General features: G+C 53.7%; 11 protein-coding genes across 11 annotated transcripts; 6 read left to right on the forward strand and 5 right to left on the reverse strand.

Moving 5' to 3' along the window:
• Positions 1-414: 414 nt before the first annotated feature.
• Positions 415-1,883, forward strand: NUU61_004952 (serine/threonine-protein kinase; the record flags this gene model as incomplete). Its single annotated transcript, XM_056655534.1, has 4 exons — positions 415-591; positions 682-772; positions 829-1,159; positions 1,232-1,883. 4 exons carry the CDS (start codon positions 415-417, stop codon positions 1,881-1,883), a joined length of 1,251 nt encoding a protein of 416 aa, XP_056511147.1.
• A 378-nt stretch (positions 1,884-2,261) lies between these two features.
• On the reverse strand, positions 2,262-3,364 carry NUU61_004953 (AMMECR1 domain-containing protein; the record flags this gene model as incomplete). Its single annotated transcript, XM_056655535.1, has 2 exons — positions 2,262-2,724; positions 2,781-3,364. 2 exons carry the CDS (start codon positions 3,362-3,364, stop codon positions 2,262-2,264), a joined length of 1,047 nt encoding a protein of 348 aa, XP_056511148.1.
• An 810-nt stretch (positions 3,365-4,174) lies between these two features.
• Positions 4,175-5,785, reverse strand: NUU61_004954 (glycine hydroxymethyltransferase SHM2; the record flags this gene model as incomplete). The annotated part of the gene is made up of 4 exons (XM_056655536.1): positions 4,175-5,135; positions 5,191-5,555; positions 5,649-5,699; positions 5,753-5,785. The coding sequence occupies 4 exons, from the start codon at positions 5,783-5,785 to the stop codon at positions 4,175-4,177; spliced, it is 1,410 nt and encodes a 469-aa protein (XP_056511149.1).
• A 479-nt stretch (positions 5,786-6,264) lies between these two features.
• NUU61_004955 (mediator of RNA polymerase II transcription subunit 9) lies at positions 6,265-6,852 on the reverse strand (the record flags this gene model as incomplete). The annotated part of the gene is made up of 1 exon (XM_056655537.1): positions 6,265-6,852. The coding sequence occupies one exon, from the start codon at positions 6,850-6,852 to the stop codon at positions 6,265-6,267; it is 588 nt and encodes a 195-aa protein (XP_056511150.1).
• Positions 6,853-7,174: 322 nt separating this feature from the next.
• On the forward strand, positions 7,175-8,906 carry NUU61_004956 (phosphoglycerate mutase, 2,3-bisphosphoglycerate-independent; the record flags this gene model as incomplete). Its single annotated transcript, XM_056655538.1, has 4 exons — positions 7,175-7,205; positions 7,262-7,999; positions 8,055-8,637; positions 8,699-8,906. 4 exons carry the CDS (start codon positions 7,175-7,177, stop codon positions 8,904-8,906), a joined length of 1,560 nt encoding a protein of 519 aa, XP_056511151.1.
• A 485-nt stretch (positions 8,907-9,391) lies between these two features.
• On the reverse strand, positions 9,392-9,952 carry NUU61_004957 (tubulin-binding prefolding complex subunit YKE2; the record flags this gene model as incomplete). The annotated part of the gene is made up of 4 exons (XM_056655539.1): positions 9,392-9,451; positions 9,510-9,570; positions 9,626-9,821; positions 9,895-9,952. The coding sequence occupies 4 exons, from the start codon at positions 9,950-9,952 to the stop codon at positions 9,392-9,394; spliced, it is 375 nt and encodes a 124-aa protein (XP_056511152.1).
• A 322-nt stretch (positions 9,953-10,274) lies between these two features.
• Positions 10,275-11,852, forward strand: NUU61_004958 (AAA family ATPase VPS4; the record flags this gene model as incomplete). The annotated part of the gene is made up of 4 exons (XM_056655540.1): positions 10,275-10,573; positions 10,706-11,044; positions 11,102-11,552; positions 11,631-11,852. 4 exons carry the CDS (start codon positions 10,275-10,277, stop codon positions 11,850-11,852), a joined length of 1,311 nt encoding a protein of 436 aa, XP_056511153.1.
• Positions 11,853-12,952: 1,100 nt separating this feature from the next.
• On the reverse strand, positions 12,953-16,791 carry NUU61_004959 (putative spindle-pole body protein (Pcp1); the record flags this gene model as incomplete). Its single annotated transcript, XM_056655541.1, has 3 exons — positions 12,953-13,193; positions 13,269-16,117; positions 16,192-16,791. 3 exons carry the CDS (start codon positions 16,789-16,791, stop codon positions 12,953-12,955), a joined length of 3,690 nt encoding a protein of 1,229 aa, XP_056511154.1.
• A 263-nt stretch (positions 16,792-17,054) lies between these two features.
• On the forward strand, positions 17,055-19,008 carry NUU61_004960 (putative regulatory factor Sgt1; the record flags this gene model as incomplete). Its single annotated transcript, XM_056655542.1, has 3 exons — positions 17,055-17,310; positions 17,378-17,577; positions 17,650-19,008. 3 exons carry the CDS (start codon positions 17,055-17,057, stop codon positions 19,006-19,008), a joined length of 1,815 nt encoding a protein of 604 aa, XP_056511155.1.
• A 2,068-nt stretch (positions 19,009-21,076) lies between these two features.
• NUU61_004961 (folliculin domain-containing protein) lies at positions 21,077-22,430 on the forward strand (the record flags this gene model as incomplete). The annotated part of the gene is made up of 2 exons (XM_056655543.1): positions 21,077-21,088; positions 21,147-22,430. 2 exons carry the CDS (start codon positions 21,077-21,079, stop codon positions 22,428-22,430), a joined length of 1,296 nt encoding a protein of 431 aa, XP_056511156.1.
• A 702-nt stretch (positions 22,431-23,132) lies between these two features.
• Positions 23,133-24,120, forward strand: NUU61_004962 (CSN8/PSMD8/EIF3K family protein; the record flags this gene model as incomplete). The annotated part of the gene is made up of 2 exons (XM_056655544.1): positions 23,133-23,299; positions 23,550-24,120. The coding sequence occupies 2 exons, from the start codon at positions 23,133-23,135 to the stop codon at positions 24,118-24,120; spliced, it is 738 nt and encodes a 245-aa protein (XP_056511157.1).
• Positions 24,121-24,564: the final 444 nt, after the last annotated feature.

Here is a 24,564-nt window from a genome sequence, read left to right on the forward strand (position 1 = left end):
CCAAGTGTTGTTCCCTTCCACTCCTCTCGCTTTGCCCGCAAATCCCCCTCGTAGCGCCCCGCAGTTGCGGTCAGACTCAGTCCACACCAAACAACCACATCACCCACCAACTGGGAGAACATCGACCCCCCGCAGTTGGATACCAAGCAAGTTCCACCTTGCCGCCCGGCTATCAGTTTTGCCTTGTCGTACCTGGGCGGGGCCGAGATGGGCTATGCTCGAATGAGGCTGACTCTTTCTTTCTGTCTTCGGCATGGCCACAGGTACATATTTAACGCCGTATATACCGATCGCTTGATCCTTTGATATTGCACTCAGCCCTACTGCGAGTGATCCCTCGTGCACCGTTCGTCCCACTCGATCCCACACCGCACACCGCATTATACACTTCGCGCACTTGCCTTGGATCCAAACATGGCGTCGCAATCTACGAGCAGTCAGAGACCGGTGGAGCCGTGCCGATACAAGACAGGAAAAACGCTGGGAGCGGGCTCGTACTCGGTCGTGAAGGAGTGCGTGCACATCGACACCGCTCGCTACTATGCGGCCAAGGTGATCAACAAGCGCCTGATGGCCGGGCGCGAGCACATGGTATGCCCTTGTTCTTAGGGGGATTGTAAAGGCCATGGCGATAGCCGCGAACGAGGACGCTAACGGCCATCTCCCGGTGTGTTTTTACAGGTCCGCAACGAGATAGCAGTGCTGAGACGGGTGTCCGTAGGCCACCAGAACATCCTCACGCTGGTCGATTACTTTGAAACTCAGAACAACCGTGCGTTTTGCTCCATGACCGCCAGACGGACTTGCCACTGACCCCGCCGCGTACAGTGTATCTGGTTACTGATCTCGCCTTGGGTGGGGAGCTCTTTGACCGTATCTGCCGAAAAGGCAGTTACTTCGAGTCCGATGCCGCGGATCTCGTTCGGGCGGTACTCTCTGCCGTGGCTTATCTCCATGACCATGATATTGTACACCGTGACTTGAAGCCTGAGAACCTGCTGTTCCGCACCCCGGAGGACAATGCGGATCTTCTGATTGCCGATTTCGGTCTGTCAAGGATTATGGACGAGGAGCAGTTTCATGTCCTTACCACGACATGCGGAACTCCGGGGTACATGGCGCCGGAGATCTTTAAGAAGAGCGGGCACGGCAAGCCAGTGTATGTCGACTGCCTATTTATGTGGATTGGAATATAATCCCCTTGTTGTGATAGCTGACCCTCTGCTTCCAGTGATATCTGGGCGATCGGCGTCATCACTTACTTCCTTCTGTGCGGGTACACACCATTCGACCGCGACTCGAACCTGGAAGAGATGCAGGCGATCCTGGCGGCGGACTATTCATTCACGCCGCTGGAGTACTGGCGCGGCGTATCACAAGAGGCGCGCAACTTCATCAACCGCTGCCTCGCCACCGACCCGCAAGTCCGCATGACCGCGCACCAGGCCCTGCAACACCCATGGGTCAACCCGCCGCACGACACGACGCAGACCCGCACCAACGAGGACCTGCTGCCCACCGTCAGGAAGAACTTCAACGCTCGCCGCGTCCTGCACCGCGCCATCGACACCGTGCGCGCCATCAACAAGCTGCGCGAGGGCGGCGGCTTCATGATGGACGGCGCTTTGAGCATTGATCCCAAGCCGGAGCGCGTCAATGGCGACGAGGTCGTCGAGGAGGAACACCATGCTCCTCCTGCCCCTGCGGAAGCCGCCGCACAGGAAAACAATCCCCCTCCGGCTGCAGCTGCCCCTGCTCGTCCCATACAGATGGATAGTCGTGGAAATGCCCGCGGCCAGACCGAGGAGCAGATCCGTGAGCAGGAGCGCAAAGTTAAGGAGATGGTGACTGGGCTGTGGAGCCGCGGCCGTCATGCGAAATAATCTCTTGCCATGTAAGCCCTTTTTTTTCTTTAGCTTTCTGGTTTCCATGTTGGATATCAAGTGTGGTCTCGTTGTTATAGCTGGTTATATCCCAATCGGGGTCGCTCCTTTTGGCTACTTTGGGCTTTTTGCCTATTTTACTCTCATGAGAGATGAATGCTTGGTTTTTCAGAGAGGACTGATTTCTTTCACTGAGGTTGGATTGTCTTTGTTATAGTTGAATTGTAGTTCAACCCTCAAGTAATGGTGCGCCATAGCCAGCCACCCAGAAACGGTATTAATCCCCGGTTCCGAAAAGAGAATAGCCGATAAAAGAAGAAGAATAAAAGAATAAAAACAGAGCATCAGTCGTCATAATCATGGCCAGGAAGGACACGATCAGGCCGCACCCATGATCTCCCGACCATCGTCTAAAGAGAGGACCCAGGCCCGCCATTCTTGCCATTGCGCAAAGTCGGCACTCGCCTTGAGGCCCTGGTACTTGACAGTGCGGAATTCAGAGACCTGATCCCAGGGCTTGGTGGCGCTGGAGCTCCTGCCGGTTGTACCACGCAGCAGTCTCCGCGCAACGCTGCCAGCGCCGCCATCCCACCCGGCTTTACGCATGAGGCTCTCGACCGTTTCTTCTTTCGTCCAGCCCTGTTCGACGGGGACGTCGGGCAGGTAGGTGGCCCCGTAGCGGCGGCCGTTGTGGATGAAGGAAATGCGGAGTCCGTGGGTTCCGAGAACCCAGTCCATGGCATTGGTGCAGGGCTCAAAAGAGCCTAGAAGAGTTAGGGAGCATGAAAGCGAGGGAAGAAGGGATTTAGGGATTGGGGAGAAGCGGGTGTCGTCAAAGGCCCTGTATTCAACAACGAAATTAGCTTGGCCCTGAACTGGAAAGGGAAAGAAACATACGAGGTCAGGGCATAGGATTTCAACCCGCCTGAGAGCTCCTGCCCATCGAACGTGCCGATGCACCCACGCAGAGACTTGCTTCCGCCCTGGGACACCGTATTCCACGTCACAAACAGCGGATACCGCTGTTCCGCTTTTTGCTCCCGCAAACCAGGCGTCTCCGGTTGTGTGGCCGGCGTGGTGACGATAGAAGAACCCGAATGCAGCGAGTTGGTCGATGTATTAGATATGGCAGACGGCGTAGTGGCTGCGCTGGACGAATTGGACGAGCACTGGCCTTGAAGACGACTGAAACTCGGCAGTTTCAAGCCCTTGGGTCGACTACTCGATGTCTGGGACGACTGCTGGACAGGAGTTTCCTCGTCCTCGTCGTCATTTACAGACTCCCTGCAAGCATCTCCGGCTCTCCCTCCCTGCGTAGGTACAGTCTCATTCCTCTTCTGGTCCTCCAGGCTCACAAGCTTCTTAGTTTGCTCATGCTGTTCCCACAGCGCTTCTACGGCTGCCAAGCTGGCGGGCTCGCGGCCCTCAAAGGAGGCGGACAGGCACTCGAAGCAATAATAGCACTGGGCTGCACTCGCCATGTCGGCGAGGGTATATCTTCTGCTCGCTGCTCACCGTTCTTCCCGTTGTCTTTCAGGTCTGCACTGCTGCACCACTTTCAGATCCTTGGGAACAACCACGAGTCTGGGGTTCACAAGGCGATCTCCGCAAGGGTCCGGGGGCGATAAGATAGGATCCTCCCTTATCACGACTGAAACAGATCCAAGAATAACGCTGTCAGGGGAGAGGCTCGGGGTAGTGCTGGAAAGACCTGAGGACAAACCGGGGGCAGCAGCGGACGAAACGAGCAAAACACAGGGAGAGCGAGCGAGCGAGAAGCAAGTGCCCGCGCGGAGGAGGGGAGACCGGTGGCATCACGTGGCTCTGAGATAAGAACTGGGTTATGTAAGTCCTACCTACCTAAATGGGAAGGCGCCGGGTACCTTGTGTGGGCACTGTGGATACGCTTCCTAGTAAGTATTGGGTGCCCCCTATACCCTGAAGCAGACAGCTATACTGTTGGAAGAAACTCGGTCATGGAGAAGATTCATAATATGGACAAACAAATATGGACAGAAAAGGACGCCAGTTGTTGAACTTTTCCCCTTGAACAAACAAAATCCCCCGTCGCTGTTGAAGAAGCGCGTGAGGTTTCAAAGCCAAAAAAAAAATCAGTGCTCGATGCAACAAAATTCCCGTGTCCCAGATGACTCGCGTCAGGTTGAAAAAGCAGTCCGGTATATAACCCCGTGAAACGCACCGTGTGATATTTTCTTTTCGTACGCAATGATGTTGAACTCGATCCGAATTAGATCTTTCTCTCCCTCTTCGTCTTAGCCTGTAGGCGGCATTTAGACGGGCAGAGGGAAGGTGCTGGCCCATTCGGCAATCTCCTTGCGGAGGGCAAGGATCTCAGGGACAGACTCGGAGGCAACCTTAGCCTTGAAGTCCTTGAGACGGTTGGCCTCCTTGGGCAGCTCGGCCTGCACGCTCTTGCAGATGTTGATGCTCTGGTCGATGTAGCGAGCGATGCGCTTGAACTCCTCCTCACCCATGCCACGGGTGGTCATAGCCGGCGCACCAATGCGGATACCGCAGGGAGTGAGGGCGGACTTGTCACCGGGGATGGAGTTCTTGTTGCAGGCAATGTTGATCTGCTCCAGAACAGCCTCAACACGAGCACCGTCCAGACTCTTGGGGCGGAGGTCCAGGAGGACCATGTGGCTGTCCGTGCCGTCCGAGACGAGCTTGTGGCCCAGAGCCTTGAACTCGTTCTCCAGCGCCTTGGCGTTCTTGATGACCAACTCCTGGTACTGCTTGAACTCGGGCGAGGCGGCCTGCTTGAGAGCGACGGCCAAAGCAGTGATGGTGTGGTTGTGGGGGCCACCCTGGTGACCGGGGAAGACCGAGAAGTTGATGGGACCCTCCAGGTCATACAGGATCTCCTTGCCGGTCTTGTCGGTGCTGCGCACACCCTTGCGGAAGAAGATCATGGCACCACGGGGGCCACGGAGAGACTTGTGAGTGGTGGTGGTCACCACATCGGCGTACTCGAACGGAGAGGGAATGACACCAGAGGCAATCAGACCCGAGATGTGGGCCATGTCAACAATGAGGTAGGCACCGACCTTGTCAGCGATCTGGCGCATGCGCTTGTAGTCGATCAGACGGCAGTAAGCGGAGGTACCGGCAACAAGGCACTTGGGGCGGTAGAGCTCAGCGTTGGCCTCGAGGGTGTCGTAGTCAATGATGCCGGTCTCCAGGTTGACACGGTAAGGGAAGGTCTCGAAGTAGGTCGAGACTGCAGAGATCCTGGAGAGTTCGTCAGCAAAAATTGAAACTGAAGTTTCAACCAAGCTAAGCTTACTTCTTGGAGGGGGTCTGGTAGCCGTGGCTCAAGTGACCACCGTGGGGAAGGTCCAAGCCCATCAGACGGTCATGGGGGCGCATGAGGGCCTGATAGACCTGCAAGTTGGCTGGGCTACCACTCAGGCACTGAACGTTGACACCCCACTTGGCAGGGTCCAGGTTGAAGGCCTTGAGGGCACGCTGCTGGCAGGTGATCTCAATGGTGTCGATGTGCTGGTTGCCACCGTAGTAACGGGCACCGGGGTAACCCTCAGAGTACTTGTTGGACATGGGAGAACCAAGGGCATCGAAGACAGCGTGGGAGGTGAAGTTCTCCGAGGCGATCAGGACGACCGATTCACGCTGGCGCTGGATCTCTTGTTCCTGCATGACAGCAAGAGTCAGTACTGTCGTGTTCGATTACATTTTGCAACACATTGGATGCAATTGGATCAATTCCAAAGAGAATCAACATACCATGACCTGCGCGATCTCGGGGTCAGTCTCCTTGAGAGACTTGTGCATTTGCTGCGAGGCATGAGTCAACGATCTAGATCCCAATAGCAGATTGGGATACTCACGTCCCGGTGGGCGTCGGAGAGAGCGTAAGCCATGATGACGGATAAGTTCTGTCTCCTGAAGAGATATTTCGAAGAGCAGAAATAATATGGGGAGGATTGAGGATGGGAAATTAGAGTGAAAAAAAAAGCGAAAGAAATGAGGGGGGGGGGGGAGGGGCGGAGAGGGATCTTCGGCTGCCTCAGGCACTACTTTTTTTTCTTCGGAGAGACGATATCGGAGACCCAAAAACGGACGGTGGGTAAGGCTCTGCCGGGCTCACTGGATTTGCTTCAATGCTAAGCTCAAGTACAATTGAATGCACAGTGTATATTCTACTACTGAAAAAATAGATTGTCCATGCAGTCCTGCAATGCTTCGTATCAAGGATGCGCCCCTAAAATGGAAAAAAAATTCGCTGAAATAATAAGAGATCCGGGTATTTCCTGTCGCAAACACCAAAAAGAAAAGAAGTCCAGAGGAATTGCTGGACTGATTAGTCCCAGAATAGGTACGAGCCACGGGGCATACAGCCTCAGTATTCCACCATCTTCGTGCTATCCTCGTGGTTCATCCCTGCCCGCGCCCCAAAGTCCGAGATGACGGAGTGCAGACGGGCCACACGGTCCTCAAGCCCATCGATCTCCTTCTGTTGCTCCGCCACAGATCGATGCACATCGGGTAGCCCTTCCACTACGGTACGGGCTTTTGAAATCCGAATCTTGACGGAGCTGGTTTCTGTCGGGAGATCTTTGACATCGAGCGGCGGATGGGCAGTGGAGTCGAGGACAGCTACCTCTGGCACAGCCTGTGATGATGGGGCATTGCCGTTGTTCTCACCCCCTGGGACAGCTGTTGATGGCTGCTGAGTTTGTGATTGCGCAGGCGCGCCAGACGTGTCTGGGGCTCCTGTGACCCCAGGGGGACCACCTGCCCCATCTGAGGTTCTTTTTTGAGAGAGAAGGCGAACAAGAATTCCATGTAATGGTGGAATGATCTCAAAGGTCTGGGGTGGAGGGAAGGGCACTGTTTGTGATGATGCGGTGGTCGCGTCTTTCGAGGGCGACTCGGGCGCGGCCGAAGATTTGAATGGAGTGACAGCTGCTGGAGACCGAGAAGCCATGGTAGACCCAGATAAATCACGATGCCGAGGGAGAGAGGGCTCGACAATTGCAGATGCCGAGGAGGAGAAATGTTTAGGGAAGAGTCGGAACGCCCGGTGACGTCGGGGCAACAGAACCAAAAGCGACACCGGGCTGCCCCTCCTCCACGTTCACCGGGCCCTTTTTCGCCCTTCTGGTCTTCTCCCTCCTCTTCTCTTTTCCTCCTCTCACCATCTGTCCATAGGTAAGCAGACTGTCCCATACAAGGAATCCACTCTTTGGATCAGTAATTGATCCATGTTATGATGTTACAGGTGTGATTACGGCACTCATACCCCCACCATGGCCACGGTCGACCAGAAAGTCGCTTTGAGTATGATCGGCTGCCACCCAGGTCCCCGAACCACCCAGGCTAACGCCATTCTGCAGTTGTCATCGATGGCTGGGGTATTCCAGGCCCCCAGTCCCCGCCCCAGGGTGATGCCATCGCCGCGGCCTCGACCCCGTACATGTCCGACTTCGCCGACCCTAACTCCAAGACTGCTCAGGGCTTCTCTGAATTGGATGCCTCGTCTCTCGCTGTGGGCCTTCCCGAAGGTCTCATGGGCAACAGTGAGGTCGGTCACCTGAACATTGGCGCCGGCCGTGTGGTCTGGCAGGACAGCGTCCGCATTGACCAGACCCTCAAGAAGGGCGAGCTGAACAAGGTTGAAAACATCGCCAAGGCTTTCACGCGGGCCAAGGAAGGCAATGGCCGACTTCACCTGCTGGGTCTGGTGTCTGATGGCGGTGTTCACTCCAACATCGTCCACCTGTTCGCGCTGCTCCAGGTCGCCAAGGAAATGCAGGTCCCCGAGGTCTTCATCCACTTCTTCGGTGATGGCCGTGACACTGATCCCAAGAGTGCTGTCACGTACATGGAGAAGCTGCTCGAAAAGACTAAGGAGCTCGGTGTGGGTAAGATTGCTACGGTCGTGGGTCGCTACTACATCATGGACCGTGACAAACGCTGGGAGCGTGTCGAGGTTGGCCTCAAGGGTCTGGTTACTGGCGAGGGCGAGGACAGCTCGGACCCCGTCCAGACCATCAAGGAACGCTACGAGAAGAAGGAGAACGATGAATTCCTGAAGCCCATCATCGTTGGCGGCAAGGACCGCCGGGTGCAGGGTAGGTCAACCTGCTGAACCACGAAAGCTTCCCCGCTAATACTTTTTTCTTGCAGATGGCGATACCCTCTTCTTTTTCAACTACCGTTCGGACCGTGTCCGTGAGATCACCCAGCTTTTAGGTGACTACGACCGCTCCCCGAGACCGGACTTCCCCTACCCCAAGGACATCTCTATCACCACGATGACCCAGTATAAGACCGACTACACCTTCCCTGTTGCCTTCCCGCCGCAGCACATGGGTAACGTACTGGCCGAGTGGCTGGGCAAGAAGAGCCTCCAGCAGTGCCACATCGCGGAGACCGAGAAGTACGCACACGTTACTTTCTTCTTCAACGGTGGCATTGAGAAGCAGTTCCCTGGCGAAGTCCGCGACATGATCCCTTCGCCTCGGGTGGCTACTTACGACCTTGACCCTAAGATGAGCGCTGCTGCTGTGGGTGTCAAGATGGCCGAGCGCCTTGGCGAAGGCAAGTTCGACTTTGTCATGAACAACTTCGCCCCGCCCGACATGGTTGGCCACACTGGTGTGTACGAGGCTGCCATCCAGGGCGTGGCTGCCACCGATAAGGCCATTGGCGAAATCTATGAGGCCTGCAAGAAGAACAACTACACTCTGTTCATCACGGCCGACCATGGGTAAGTTTATTTGAGGTTCAATGTCTCACGTCCTGGGCCTGCCGCTGACCAACCTTGACAGAAACGCCGAAGAGATGATCAACGAGAAGGGCACTCCCAAAACCTCGCACACCACCAACAAGGTTCCCCTCGTCATGGCCAATGCCCCTGCGGGCTGGAGCCTCAAGAAGGATGGTATCCTGGGTGACGTTGCGCCCACCATTCTCGCTGCCATGGGCATTGAGCAGCCCGAAGAGATGTCTGGCGCTAGTCTGCTGGTAAAGGCGTAGATAAGAATTTGCTGAGAAATTTGCACATATGCGCTTGGTTATGAATCAATGAACGGGCCCTGAACGATACATTCGGTGTTGCAGTGTTGAGAGAAATATAGAGGTGTCGGGGACCAGCAATGAAACTTTATGGATGATAGAAATAGTCACGATCAATTGGCCACTTTCACTAGTACTCCATCTAGGAATATCAAGGGTATAATGTCATCCGAGATTTTGCCAGATCCATGTGCCGTGTGATGTCTGGGATCCGCACATATCGTTTTATCTGCTCAGATCCCGAGGGTGAGCCAGCGCTCGATAGTGTCTTCTTTGATTCTTTTCGGACTCTTGCGCAAATGACAAGCTCGTTAATGACCCGTCACACATAGTGGCCACTCATTCCAAATCATTTCCCACAGGCATCTGGGCGCATCCCAGCCGTGATCTCATCGGCTGAAACCTAATACGGTCATTTCTTTTCATGCACAGATTGCTGATTCCTCTTATGCCGAGGCGGAAGCCGCTGCTACTTGCTGTTGAGCCTGGGTTTGGAATTGGATCATCTAAGCGGGAGAAAGATTAGAATAGGGTCATGGTGGGGAGGACTGCATCGGTCATTACCTCGGCGCGCTTCTTCTCGCTCTTGTCCTGGCCAGCCTGGATCTCGCCTTCAATTCGCTTGCTGCAGACTATGTTTTAGTAGGGATTTCCGTGAGGACACGGCGGGGGCAACGAACATTTCCTTCTCAATGAACTCCAATCGACCGTTGACGGCCATGACGGCCTCGGACTTGTCTTGCTTCAATAGAACCGGACCCACAAGCTTGTAGACAGGGGCAGAATCCTCCAGCTGGGCAAATTCGCTTTGCACGCCTTGGTTTTCCTGCTGCTGCGATTCGAGTTTCTGGCGGGCGTCAACGAGGCCCTCGAGCTCTACATGCAAATAACCACAGGTTAGCGATTTTCGCCCACGAACAAAAAAAAAACATCTGTAGTGTAGACAAACCAGTCTGTAGCTGCTGAAACTCGTCCGAAAGGGCTTGGAGCTGCTTCTGGGCGTCCATGGCGAAGGCTGAAGGTGAGGTGGGAGAAGGGAAAATCAACTTCCGTCACCTCGCTCCCTTTCCCCTCCAATTCCACCCTCCCACCCAACTCTGGTTGTGTTTTTGTTTAGCTGCACGCCTGTATCTTTCTTGGTCTCTCGCATCTTCATTCCTCATCTTTCTCTCTAATTGCTGTCCCTTTTACTTGACCCGCATCGCCCGCATCCCGCGAGTCCCTTTGCTCCCCCCTCTCTCCCCGCTTTATCTCGCCCTCCGCGCTCGACTTGCCACTCCCTCACCACCACCCGACTTCCCCTAGCAACTACCGCGGCCCATTGCCAGCATGAGTAATACCGACTTCCTGGGGCGGGCGATTGACACCGTCAAGAAGGCGATCGAGAACGACAATGAGGGCGAGTACGAGAAGGCTTATCAGATGTACTACTCCGCATTGGAGTTGTTCATGCTGGCCCTGAAATGGGAGAAGAACCCTCGATCGAAAGAGATGATCCGCGCAAAGACCGGCGAGTATATGGACCGCGCGGAAAAGCTCAAGAACCACCTGGCCTCGGCGGATAATCGACAAAAACCAAGCGCCCTGGGCGCGAACGGCAAGTTGGCGCAGGGCAGTGGGAAAGGAGGGTATGCTTTGTTCCCCTTCGGTCACATTTTCCGTCTCGCTTTATCTGTGTAAACCCAAGAGGGGTTTCTCTGGGTTAGCAAGTGGGAATGTTTGGCAAATCACGAAGTGCTAACAACGCGTCGGCGGAACAGGAAAGAGGACGACGACAACAATGGCGAAGATGCGGACTCGAAGAAACTCCGGTCAGCGCTACAGGGAGCCATCTTGTCGGACAAGCCAAACGTTCAATGGGAAGATGTTGCAGGCTTAGAGAGCGCGAAGGAGGCATTGAAGGAGGCCGTCATTCTCCCCATCAAGTTCCCGCATCTTTTTACCGGCAAGCGGCAACCTTGGAAGGGGATTTTGCTCTACGGGCCCCCGGGTACAGGAAAGTCTTATCTTGCCAAGGCCGTGGCTACAGAAGCGAACAGCACATTCTTCAGCGTCAGCAGCAGTGACCTGGTGTCCAAGTGGATGGGTGAGAGTGAAAGGTGGGAGAAAACATAAATCTCAAGTGTTTTTGGTGATTTACTAACATGCACCCCCAGACTCGTTAAGCAGCTCTTCAATATGGCTCGTGAAAACAAGCCAGCAATCATCTTCATTGACGAGGTTGACGCGCTATGCGGGCCTCGTGGCGAGGGCGAATCCGAGGCATCACGGCGAATCAAAACCGAATTGCTTGTTCAGATGGATGGTGTAGGTAAAGACTCAAAAGGTGTCTTAATTCTGGGAGCAACCAATATTCCTTGGCAACTCGATGCTGCCATTCGGCGACGGTTCCAGCGAAGAGTTCACATCAGTCTACCCGACCCCAACGCACGCATGAAGATGTTCATGCTGGCCGTTGGCTCAACACCATGCCAGATGACCCAAGCGGACTACCGCACCCTGGCCGATATGAGCGAGGGCTACTCTGGTAGCGATATCAGCATCGCCGTTCAAGATGCATTGATGCAGCCAATCCGCAAGATCCAAACAGCAACACACTATAAGAAGGTTTGTCGAGTTCCCTTTACTTGGTTATACCTTTGAGGGTGAGCAGTGTATCAGTTCACTAACTCGATTTCGTTTTAGTTGGTGGTTGATGGTGCAGAGAAACTCACCCCGTGTTCACCAGGGGATGCCGGTGCAATGGAGATGACCTGGCTCAGCGTCGAAGCAGAACAGCTCCTCGAGCCGCCGCTCGTCCTCAAGGACTTCATCAAGGCCGTTCGGAACTCCAGGCCTACGGTCAGTCAGGAAGACCTCAAGAGGAATTCCGAGTGGACCGCCGAGTTTGGCAGCGAAGGAGCATGATCCTCTCCCGCAGTCGATCTGTTTCTTGTACGTCTAGACCCCCGCAACCCGGAGTCGTTTCCTACCCACCGTGGGACGGTTTTTGCTTTACCATCCCTTCTTCATGCTGGATCAATAAGGGCAGTGGGGCACTCGAATTGGAATGTCTTCTTTTCTGTAGATCCTATATCGCATACTGTCTTGTCCGCCTCCCTCCTGCGTTCTGGTCACTCATTATTGGCTCATCATTTCCGGGGTTTCTGTGAGTTTTTGGTTCGGGGGTTGGTTGTCTTGTGAAGAGTTGTTTTTTTTTTTTTTTTCAGAGCGTTTTACAGCTACCTGTTTTGGCAAATGGCGAGGCGTTGATTGAGCAAAGAATCTCTTTTTTTTCTGTGTCTACCTACTCTCGTGGTTTATTTCTTTTCTTGATAAAAAAGAGAGGGCTCAGTGGTGCATATGTCTCCCGCATTTCTACTATCGATGGTTTTCTTCCATTCCAGTTCGGGTCTTTTTGGTCAATATATGTCACAATTATGATCCTTTAGACTCCGAGTTTCTTTATCATTTATACTCTGAATCCAGTAGAAAACCAAAATATTCCTGAAATAGATTCAGTCTAGTGCTTCGAATCGATATCTATCATCGGGGGTTTCGGAGTATAAAGTTCTGACTTTGAGTCTTGCTTTTCGTCGACAACTTGTCTCATGCTGAGAGTATATACGTTCCGTTTGAACAAGATATTGAAACCCAGCCTAAGGAGTGAGGCGATAGGGGCAAGGCACAAAAATAGGAAACTATTCGGATCGTTGAATTCGGCACCAGAATGACTATCTACCTGTGCATGCTCAAATGGCTCCAACCCCGTTTCATCATGACAAAAGACAAAGGACAAACCCAGAAATTCAACGCCCAAGGAATGACAGGGCATCAACAAAAGAGCACCAGTATACTAGCAAGACATAGAGGGGAATCTCGTGACAAGAGGAGTCGACGCTGGAAGAGAGAACAGGAGAAGAAAGAAGAAGCAAGAAACATAGACATGTAGACATAGACAGGCATCATAAAAAGAAAGGGAGAGAGAAGAGCCACGGACGAAGAAGAACCTTGGAAACGAACGAAGTTTACTGACCAAGCAGGCCCTTGCTCGAGCTGTCGCGGCGCTTCAGCATTTCGCTCTTAGCCCGTTTCAGGCCCTCGCCCAGCTTCTTGGTCCGTTTCCAGTCCTGGCCCATCCTCTGCATGCGGACAGCCGCGATCACCATCGAGACAGCAGATCTCAGTTTCCGGCGCGGAGTGCGGGCTGGCGTGCGGTCGCGGGCCTGGACACTCATCTCGGTGATCATGCGGAGATCGGCCTCGTTGCTGTAGATCGAGTCATGTTAGCCGAAAAAGCTGAATGGAAGGACAGAGGACTTGAAACAGAAAAAAAATACGAACCATGCCACCCGGACGCGTTCGCCCAGTTCCATCAGGCCCTTGCTCCATGCCAGATCGCGACGGAACTTCTCCTCCCGGTGGAGGCGCGCACGGAGCCAGATGATTTCCTTGCCGAGCCCGCGCATCTCTTTCTCGTGCTTGGTCTTGCTAGATGATTTGCCCTGGGAGACCTTTTCAAGGGATTCGTCGTAGCGCTGCTGAAGTGCCTCGAGCTCCTTGGTGGCTGTTTCGGCTTTACGGACGCAGAAAGCCCGTTCTTCACGGATTCGGCGTACTTGAGTCTTCATTTCGTTCAGCCTTGCATCACGTTCTGAGACCTTGAGGGCCAGTGCTTCCGCTTCGATGGTTGACGACTTGAGCAGCTCGTGGAGGTCTCTCTGGTCTTCCTCCCGCATCGCAGCGCGTTCCAGGTCGCGGTTTTTGGATTTGACCTCCTTGAGGGAGCGGTGTGCGTCCGAGAGTTGCTTCCGCAAGCTTCGTAGCTCCTCATGAAGCTTGTCAGAGGGGGAGTTCTGAGGTGACTTCGAATCGAATTTGTTCATCAAGGCGTCATGGAGGTCCCTCTCCAGCTCTGCGACTCGTGACTTGAAGTTGCGCGCAGAACTTTTTTGTTCGGCTTCGCGTTGAACGAGAGTTCTCTCACGTTTGCGGGCCTCGTCTAAGCTGTGTCGAAGCAAAGAAAGGTCTGCATGTGCGCTCGAGTGCTCCGTGTCTCCTGGAGGCTGCTGCTCAAGGAGAGCTTCTAGCTCTTGAACACGTCGTTCCAGACGCTGCACTTTGCTCTTTGCCGTGGTCAGTTCTCGATCTCGGCCACCAGAGCCCGCGAGCACCTTGTCCTGAAGACGGTCAATTTCAGAGGAAAGTCGGCCCTCCTCTGCTGTGGCACGCTCAATTTCAGAGCCAAGCTGCTTTTCGAGGGTCTCCTTAGCCTCCATGAGGGCAGACTTGTCGTCTCGTAGGCGCTTCAGTTCATTTTCGAGTCTCGTGGTTGTCTTGCGGAGCTCGAGTTTCTCGTGGTCAAACCGAGTGGTGTTGTCTGCGTTGGGGGCCCGATCGAGCTGAGCCTGAAGCTCATCGCGCTCGGACTCAATCTCGGCTGCCGAGGTTCGCAGGTCATGTAGCTCAACATGGGCATTAGCAAGCTGATCACGGAGCGTTTGCCGGTCCGCAATCGCTTTGTGCAGTTGGTTCTCCAAATCAGGCGAACCTTTTTGTTGCCGGCCCTTGGCATATTCTTGCTCATCCGCCAAGCTTGATTGCAAAACAACCACCTCGTCTTCGAGGGCTTGCGTCCTCTCTCTGAGGGCATCTTCTCCACGTCGAGACATTCTAAGCTCCTCTTTTGCCGTAAGTAGTTCGCTGCGCTGCTCGTTGAGAGTAACTCTCTGGTTTGCAAGATCATCGTTTAACTCTTTGATCTGGCGGTTTAAGATTGCTTCCTCATGCGAATAACGTTGCTTTTCGCTTTCAATGGCCTCTTGAAGCTTAAATTCTTTCCCAGAAAGGCTATGTTCTGCTTGGTGAAGCCTGTCGATGGTTCGCTTGAAGCCCGCGGCTTGCTCTTCTGCTCGTTCTTTTTGTGACTGCAGGGTTCGCTTGGTACTCTCCCACATATCTTGCTCGAGTGCAAAGTGGCCTTCCTTGTCCTCGATCTCGTGCTGAAGGGATTCCATTTCTTCTTGGAGACGGTCAAGTTCGGCCCGGTGCTTCCAGTGGGTGGTTTGAGCATCGTCCTGTGCGCGATGCGTGGCCTCTTCAACCGCCTGCTGGAGTTCGCGAATCCTGGACTGCGCTCGGTCGAGTTCATTTTGCAACCCTCCCGATTCGCCTGTCAGTGCGCTGTGTCGAGTCTGGAGGAGCTGTTTTTCTTCGGTTCTCCGCTGGATTTCGTCAAGGGCTTCCTGTAATTGAGCAGAAACCCTCTCACGTTCCTCTTGGGCTTGGTCTCGTTCACGCCTGGTGTGTTCAAGGTCTTCAACCAATTTGCGGGCATCGCCATTCAAATCTTGCTCGATGCTCTGACAACGGTCTTCCAAGCGAGCCACGTATTCGGATTTACTCTCGACTTCTGCCGTGAGCGCATCGTTTTCTTGTCGTAGTTCGCGCAGCTCATCCTCGAGTTTATCGGACTTCTCCTCCAGTTGTCGGCTGAGCCCCTTCGTAGTAAAGGACTTATTCGACATCTCGTCCTGTAGTTCTCTCAGGTCTTCGTCGGCACGGCTCTTCTCCTCAATGGCTTGGTGTGCGGCATCGGCTGCTTCCCTGGCGTCTGACTTGGCCTGGTCGAGGCTGTCTTGAAGCTCTTGCATCTGCTCCTTGGCACGTTCTAGTTCGCCTTGGAGCTCCGAAACCGCATCGTTGTCTTTGCCGCCATGTTCTCGCAAGTCCTCGAGCTCCTCGTCGCGTTCCTCGATGGTCCGGTCCTTCTCTCTGACCGTCGCTTCCAAGTCCTCGACATCATCCCGAAGTTTATCCATCTCCTGAGATTGTTGGTCTTTGGTTTGTCTCAATTCCTCGCGAAGTTCCCTGAGTTGGATGTCTCTCGATTCGATTTCCTCGCGCATCAGCTCCATCTCTCGTTGCACCGTCTCATCCGTTTGCCGCTTTCGGATCTTGTCTCGCATATCCATGAGCTGTTGACGGTAATCTTCGAGGTCGCGTTCGGCTTGCAGGAGACTTTTCTTGTACCGGGAGATATCGCGTTGCATCGTCAATCGCAGGACTTTGAGCTCTGTGTTCTCTTTGAGCGCTGCGTTGTTGTATTCTGGGCCCGCTTTGTCTAACTGCTCCTCCAGATAATGGATTTTGAGTTTCAAGTTCCAGTTATCTTTATCAAGCCTGTCGATGATCTTTGTAAAGTCAGTACGATCCATGAACGACCCCCAGTAAATAGAATCTCAAAATGAATGAATGGTAAACATACCCGCTCTTGCTCTTTTAGCGTCATAATATTCTGTCCGTCGCCTAATATCCCTCCATCGCGTCCTGGAAGAGCCGGGAGTGGTGTACTTTGTGCACTGCTACTGGCCACTTGCGGCACTGGAGTCGCTTGGTCCGCCGTCGCATCTGCCTCGTATATATCGGACATATCCATGGCAGGGAGACCAGGCGTATGGGCGCTGCTCCGGTGGCCCTCCCTCAAATAGCCTGGGGTCTTGGGGTCGCTTGTCCCACGAGCCGCGGACATGTTCTTCAGATAATTGTTCTTCGTCGCGCTCTTCATCATGGGAGTAAACTCTCCCTTGGCAGGGCCAGCGGCCGGAAGATGCCTCAACGCGCTCCTCGTTGACTTGGGCCCCGAAGCTGCGCGTGGGGTGCCGAGCTTGAAGCTCCCCGACGCGCGTTTCCGCCCATCATCGAAACCCTTGATCACATCGTTATCCTTGGATGGAGTATGGAACGAGTTTTCCACGGAATCGAGGGCAGACAGGTGTGTTCGCCCCACGCTGCGAAAGCCGTTGGTCAGGTAGGTCGCGTTCCCGTCGATTTCAGTTCGCGGCGTGTCGATGTAGGGGAACGCCATTGTGCCAGGGAAGCCAAGCAATGCAAACCAAAACCATTCAACACGCGACCATCGCCGTCAGCAACCAAACACGAGTGTAAAGGACTGGCAATCTGAAGTGTCCGCGAGTGTTTTGGGTGCGCATCAACCGTATTATGTCAGCGACTGTTGATATCTAGCTTGATTGGGCTTAGTGCCTAAGTCACGGGTGGGTCGCGACTCGCTTTTTTTTGCGGCGAAGAATGCATGAAGTCATTTCTCTGCTCGACTTCCGACCTGCAATCATGGCTACCGAGGAGGATATCGCTTGGTTTAGGTCCACCTTTCATCCTATCCCGAAACCACAGCTCCCAGATGACTCGGTTGAGTACTCCGTTTATCACATTCCTTCCCCCGCCCCCGCCGTTATCGATGAAGCTGCCGAAACACGGGCGCGATTGCTCGAGGTTCAACGCACGGCAGCAGATCTGACTAAAGACCTGCTTAAAGACTACATTTGGCAGCGGGAGGCCTTTCGCTTGGAGATTAGCAAGGAAGATGGTATGGTCATTCGATTTTTCCAGCTGTCTATTATCTCCCGCTAATACTGATTGCGTCGGACTTCTAGGTATCACTTCGCTACAGGGACACACGAACTACGGCGACTCGATCGAAGACGAATGGTTGATTGTGTACATCCTCCGTGAATTGACCAAGCGACATGAAGACATTTGGGTGAAAGTGGGGGACAGCGATGGCGAGTTTCTTCTCATTGAAGCTGCGGGGACACTCCCAGCATGGTTGGAACCAGATGTCGCAGAAAACAGGGTAAGCAATGATTAGTGGATTGTCTTTTGGTTGTGATGAAATCGTCATGCTGAATCCAGCTCTAATTACTAGGTGTGGATTCATCAAGGAGAGCTCCGAATCATCAAGCCCAAGCAGGAGACGAAGAGAACGGTCACCGAGAAAATAACTCTCCAGGAAGCACGAAAGGTCATCCAAGAAGAGCCAGGCCGGCTCCTGCACTCCTCAATCATCCAGGAAGAGGCCTTCTACCGACTGCGCAACTACCCTCGGCAGATCAACGAGAATCTGCACTCCGCCATCGTGACAATTCCCCGTAAGGTGGCTTTTCTTCTTCACCAAAAGCCAGCTTATATTTCTCCCTCTGTAGAGGCATTCTACATCCGTGATCCGATTGCCCTACGACCACTCCGTGCAAAGGACGCTTCCGGGCTCGTGTTTCAGCCAGATGACTTGGTCACCGTCAGTGTTCGCTTTACTAGGGTCGGATATGCACAACTGAAAAGCCAAGATTTCCCTGTTCCAAGCACTTGGATTGGTAATTTGCCATCAACCGATGACCAAGAAGCATATACCCGCGCGGAAACGGGTATGAAGCTGGCATGTGGGTTCGAAATGCTGCTCTACGATCCTCAAAACCAAGACAAAGCCTCGGTCCGGGAAATGAAACTGTTGCTCGAGGATGTGGACACTGGGGATGAGAAGCTCCCCACGAACGAGGAGATCGACAAGACGTGGGACAAGCGAGAAGACGACGAGAAGTGGCTCGACATCAACTTTGAAGATCTCGACCGAGAACTCAAAGGGAAAGGCCAGGCGAGGGGAACCGAGGCCGGCAGCTTTGGCGACGCTGGCGCCCAAGCAAATCTGCAGCGGATTGTGGCTCGATTTGAAGAGTTCTTGAACGATAATTCCGCTGGTGTCGACGGAGCCGACTTTATCGATGACTTTGGATCAGACTCCGACGTCGATGAGGAGGATGACGAGGAGGTTAGTAGCGACGGGGAAGATAAAGATGCATCTTTCGACGAGGAAGAATTTTCTCGGATGATGAAGGAGATGATGGGCATGCCATCTGCATCTGGCCAGGATTCGTCCCGCACAGCGCCTATTCGCAATCGCGTAGAAGAACTGGACTCGAAACTGGAAGAGGACGACACGGAACAGATTCAGGATCTGACCCGACAAATGGAGGCCGAACTACGGGGCACCGGTGTTCTCGATCTGCACCGGCGCCAGCAACAGTTGTCCGAAAAAGAAGGCACCTCTAAAGAAAAGACGGCTGAGACCTCTGGTCTGGTTGACGACCTGGAGAATGAGGATGAGAACGTGAATATCAACCTCGCCAAGAATCTGCTGGAGAGTCTCCAGGGCCAGGCGGGTACCTCGGGGCCGGCAGGGAATATGCTGTCGATGTTGAATTTGCCTATCCCCAAAGACGACCGTCGATGAGAAACGGCGAGACACCGCAGGAGCCTGCTGACTGTATCGACTACAATGCGAGGCAACACAAGTGACCTCGGTTACGTTGCAAGCATCTCAGGCTGCTCGTTCATGGATCGCCACTGCCATTCAAGAGAAATTCTCCGCGATATACAGATGACGCCTATGACCAGTGGGCCGAATCCATGGGAACTACACCAGGGAGAATATGTTCTCTTGTGAGATCAAAAAACTACGGGAGTTTGCTGATTCTAGCCCGGGGCCATTTGTACAGCCTCCCCATACCCGCCTGGTTTGAAATTTGAAGCGAACACCGGTCTTGACATTGGGGCCGGGTGCAAGTCCGTTCCAGACGAGCTGATGACTTGGACCAAGCATCTCAACGCCCGGCGGAAACTCCACGGAATCTACCTCGAGTCCACTATTATTAATGCGGGACCTCCACCGGTGTGCCGAGACAGTATACAGAGTTCGCAACGGTCTCCACCGCATGGAAGCACGAGAAAGAAGCGGGTCGATTTCCACGCGTTCGAATGGATTTGGGTACAGGGTGGCTCCGCCCGAGCGAAGGATCGTCGAGGGGGTTTGCCTTAGTCGAGATTGACTGTCGAACCCTGGCCGTTCGACGATGGGACGCGGTGTGAGACAGTCTCCACGTGGGAATACGATATGATCTCGCTCCGGGCATGAATTGTACTGCAGTAGATTGAGTATTCTGTGGGTGAAAGGACAAAAATCCAAGTACAACTTCGGACTTAGGAGTAAGCAAATATAGAAAGTCGGCACAAGATCGTTCTCCCGTGGCGAAAAATCTCATCGGGGACCCGCTCGGATGTTTGCCGCGTCTCTCTGCCAATGTGGCTGGCGAGATCCATGGATGGCAGATTCTTCATACCCGATGGAGAGAATGACAAAGTAAAATGCCTCATGCTATTCTATCCCCAGCCGGAGATTCACCGGATGGCCACATTGGCCACTGTTGGGGATCCGGGAATAGGGGAAGCAGGGATCCAGGATCGCTGCCGTGTGCACCGGGTGAATGGAGAGAAAAAGCGCAAAGAGTCATCGTTAAAATCATGAAACAAAAAACCCTGAAGGATCGAACCAGGCGACTGGATAGATGACGCTGGTGAGATGCGATCCCTCCGATGATCGGGGCAAATCCCTTAGCCCCGAAGATGGGACAAGCATATATCCCGGTGGGTGGAGGCAGATACAGTCATAATTATATTATTGTTATTGATAGTAATCATATTCTTCTTTTCTTCCAGATCCAGCCCCGCGCCCCCAGGGCCCTTTTTCTCCAACAATTCCTGGAGGAAGCTCGGGATTTTGGGGCCAAAAGGAACTCCAATTGAGAAAGGGGCCGGAAGTGGAGGAGTTTCTAAAATAATCCCTTTTTGCCTATGTATATACTGCTACAATACAGGGCTGGATCTAGGGAAGAGGCCGCAAATCGGAGGGCGAGGATTACCCGTTCCCAATTACCTTTCCCTCGATTAGCTGTCGTAGCCTGGTAAGAATAAAGAATAAAAAAACCCCAATGATTGGGCGCCGGTTTGCAGCCGATGAGAACGGGAGAATCCCTTTCACATGTAAGGGCCCAGGAATGTGAGTTACGATTTCCTGATATCTATACCTCTACCTAGGTATACGGAGGTAGTATAAGAATGAGTATAAGAATGAGAATGAGAATAAAAGAGTATATCTAGTATCGCTAGAAGAATAACAGCCTACGATTGCAGAGTAAATCAAATGAAAATAACCCGGTGGAGCATTGCCAACCTTCGATTGTTCCATGAGAGAAGGTTGTCGCGCGAGAGACTCCACTGTGGGCAATCAATGTAACTTGGTGGCGCCCCCTTCTCTCTCTCTCTCTCTCTCTCTATCACATCGGCTCCACATCTCTCCGGCTTTATATGCCTTGCCCTCCCTTTCTTTTCTCTCTCCATCTCCGTGGACCTGGAACATACCAGTCTACATCCCTGCGTCATTGTCTTTTACTCTCTCGACTCATGATGCATCGCAACCATGCGCTGAGGGATATGTCGAGACATTAAATTCCCCGAGTCCTGCCATGGATTTCATTGTGAGTCCTCATCGCTCTTTTTTTTTTTTTTTTCATTTCCATGACTGACTTCTTCCAGCTCTCCTTGACGCACTTCTGCGAAGTGCATGGTCCCACCTCGATCATCTGCTCGCAGGTTCTCCCATTCTCCTGCACCCAGTGCCACCCGGACTTGGAACCCTCTCCCGGACTCTCCTCTCATGCAACCTCCCCCGGATCCGATCACGAAAACCCCACCGAGCGTACCTCCCCCAAGATCGAAGATCACCCGTATTTCCTCAAGGGCCAACCGGCTTCGCCCGATGACAAGTCGCCTCGGGTGACCGTTCCCGAGGGTGACACGTGCGCCAGCTGTAGTCTGTCTCTGCCTGAAGGTGTGAGCAAGCAGCTGCCATCGGGCGCCTCGGGCAATCGCGACGGCAAGGGCAACAATGGCAGCCCCGTGCTCCGATCGCGCGAAGTGGTCTATTCGTGCGGGAATAGCCACTCGGAGATGGATGACGACACTCCCGATCCTCACCCCCACGCCTCTCCGCCGGATTCGCTTTCCTCCTCGGTCGCATCTGATGCGTCCTGCCACACCCATATCCTGACCTACCTTTCTCTCCGCGGGCCTCCCAACCCCGCCGATTACGCCCTCCTTCGCCGCTCCTCCATTCGCACCCTGAGCTGCGAGCTCCTGCCCCGAGGCCTGTCGTCCGGCCCGCTGTGCTTCGGCGACTCGGTCGCGGGCTACACGATCGCATACATTTTCCGTCTCCCGGACCCTATGGCACGCGGCAAGCGTCGCAGCTATGCCCTGGTGGCCCTGGCTGGCAAGGATGCCGGTCGAGCGTTCCGAGCCTGCCCCATCATCTGGCGCGCATTCGGTCGCATCGCATCGGGCATTGTCGCTGCGGCTGAGCGTTTCCAGGAAGATGAAAAGCGACGTGAGGAACAGAACAACACCTCCGTGAACAAGCCTGGACGCCAATACACTCCAGTTTCGTCGTTCCTCACGGGCCGTGCTATGGACCCCGATGGCCAGCCGCGCCGGCTCGGACAGATCCGCGCGCGCAACCTGGCCGAGATCGTGGGCAACGAATACATCTTTACCGAAATCCACGCCCACTTCGTCGCGCTCCTGCAGCAGCTCGGCTCAATGTTTGGCGGGATCCCGATCTCCGAGGAACGCTTCGTCTGCAGCACAGTGGGCGACGAGGCAAACTCCAGTGCTGCGCAGCCGGTGCTCGTGTCCACCGCGACGGACCAGTCCAAGCGTCGCCCGTCCAAGTTGGACGAGAACGACCTCGACATGTCGAAGCTCGACATCTCCAGCCCCAAGGCCATCCCCATTGCCCCGCGCCGCTCGGCCGTGGCATAATTCTTCCTTCGCCTCCCTCCTATTATCTTCGATACCCGCCTCCCTTCTGTCACAGGCACCTGTTTCTTTCCTCTTTTAATTTCCGCGTTCCTCGACCTTCGAGCTGTTTTCTCTGGCTTTGTCTGCTTTCTTGTTTTTGCATATCAAGCCGACTTTTTCTGCGAGATGGGTAACTGGGCATAGGCTTATGGCGTCATACAGACACGGACCGGCGTTTTCTTCTTTGGTCTATGGTCGCATTTTCGTTGAGACACCTGGTTCTCGGTGATGTGATTTTCTTTCTTCTCGTGGATGCCCGGCTGGATTTCTCTGCTCGGAGCCCCGTGATCCACGGTCAATCTGTGACAGCTTCTGATTGACCTTGATTCTCTCGAGATGGCGCTGGGTTGTGATTTCTATAACGATCCCAATGAGGCATCAAGAGACATGTATTCTATGTATTATTTGCAACCGAACACGCTCCGTGTTTTCACTTGTGACTTTGATTTAACTAGATATAGTAGAGTAAAAAGAAGGAACTGATCCAGTAATTATCAAGAATCAACTATGGCCATAATGAGGCATCGAAGAAAGTTCCTGAAAGTATGTAGCACGGCCGGAGAAACTACCCCCTCGGGTTAATCCGCCGGGCCACAATCAAAAATCCCCAAAAAGTCCCTCCAAGAGAACAAAGCCCCCCTCCATCTCCCCAAATCCTCCAAGATGGTCGCCTTCGACAAGTGTGAGACCCGGCCAGCCCACATTGATGCCATTCTCAATGGCCTCGACCGGTACAATCCCGAGACCACCACGGTGTTCCAGGACTACGTGGTCCAGCAGTGCGAGGACCGCACCTTTGACTGTTATGCCAACCTGGCACTGCTGAAGCTGTAAGTCGCAGTCTGTTTAATTTTTAATGCGACTTTGCTCTTTCTTGGTTCAGGTGTCTTTTATATGATGAACAACCTTTTTTTATACACGTTTCCTATTACCTGACAACCCATTTCTATGGGGATGTTGAGAACTTTGAACTTTCTGAAAAGGAACAATGCCTGGCTGGCATTGTAGGACCTAGAACCTTCCTTCCCAAATACGAAAACCGAGTCGCTCTATATGATTTGACACTGACTCTCCCTCAAGCTACCAGTTCAACCCGCACCTCCTCCAAGCCGAGACGGTGACCAACGTCCTGGCCAAGGCTCTAACCGTGTTCCCCTCCCCGGCCTTCTCGCTGTGCCTCGCCTTGCTCCCCGCCCACACGCAGCCCTTCCCCACCACAAGCGAGGCCCAGGCTGCATCGCAGACCTCGGACTTCGTCGAGTCCGTGCAGAAGCTCGCCCGACTGTCGACCTTGCTCGAGTCCGCCCAGTACGCGCAGTTCTGGTCGACGCTCAACTCTGACGACCTGTACGCCGACCTGACGGCCGACGTCGCGGGCTTCGAGGAGCTCGTCCGCATCCGCATCGCCGTGGAGGTCGGCAAGGCCTACCGCTCTATCTCGGCCGACTCCCTCGAGCAGTGGCTTGATCTGCGCGGCCGTGAGGCACTTGACAAGTTTGTCTCGGATGTCTGTGGCTGGAAGGTTGATGGTGCTGTTGTCCGTGTCCCCACCAACAAGGAGAATGAGGCTCGCAGCGAGGTGAAGAGTGAGCATGTGGGCGTTGAGATGTTCGGTCGCGTTATTCGTCGCGGCTTCGAGCAACCTGCATGAGTTCCTTCGTTTTTGTCCCCTTCTTTTCTCTTCTCAAGAAAACAAAACATACCCACCCCCTTTCTTTGCTCATGGCATGAGTTCATGAATCCCCGATCTGTAACGAACGGTGATAGATTTCGCATGGAGGAGGCTCGCTGATGAGTCGGAATCTGGCGCATCTGGCGTTTTCTTTTTTCGAGTTTCATTCTACCTGTTTGTATTGGATTGAGATTTTTGTCTTTATTCTTTTTCCTTTTTCCTTTTCTATTCCTTTCTCCGTCGCAGAAGCCGGATGAGAAAACAAAGGATGCGCCAGAGATGCCGTGTTCATATCAATTGAAACCAATGCCAGGCTACTCGGTCTGACCGAGGGTCGGCCTGCTGCAATAGAAAAGAGAAATATCCAATGGCCAATTGGACCATATTCCATATTCGATATTCTAATATATACCGACTGTCATC

The sequence above is a fragment of the Penicillium alfredii genome (genome assembly GCF_028826965.1).
Source record: "Penicillium alfredii strain IBT 34128 chromosome Unknown utg000007l_segment0_segment0, whole genome shotgun sequence".
Lineage (NCBI taxonomy): Eukaryota > Fungi > Ascomycota > Eurotiomycetes > Eurotiales > Aspergillaceae > Penicillium > Penicillium alfredii.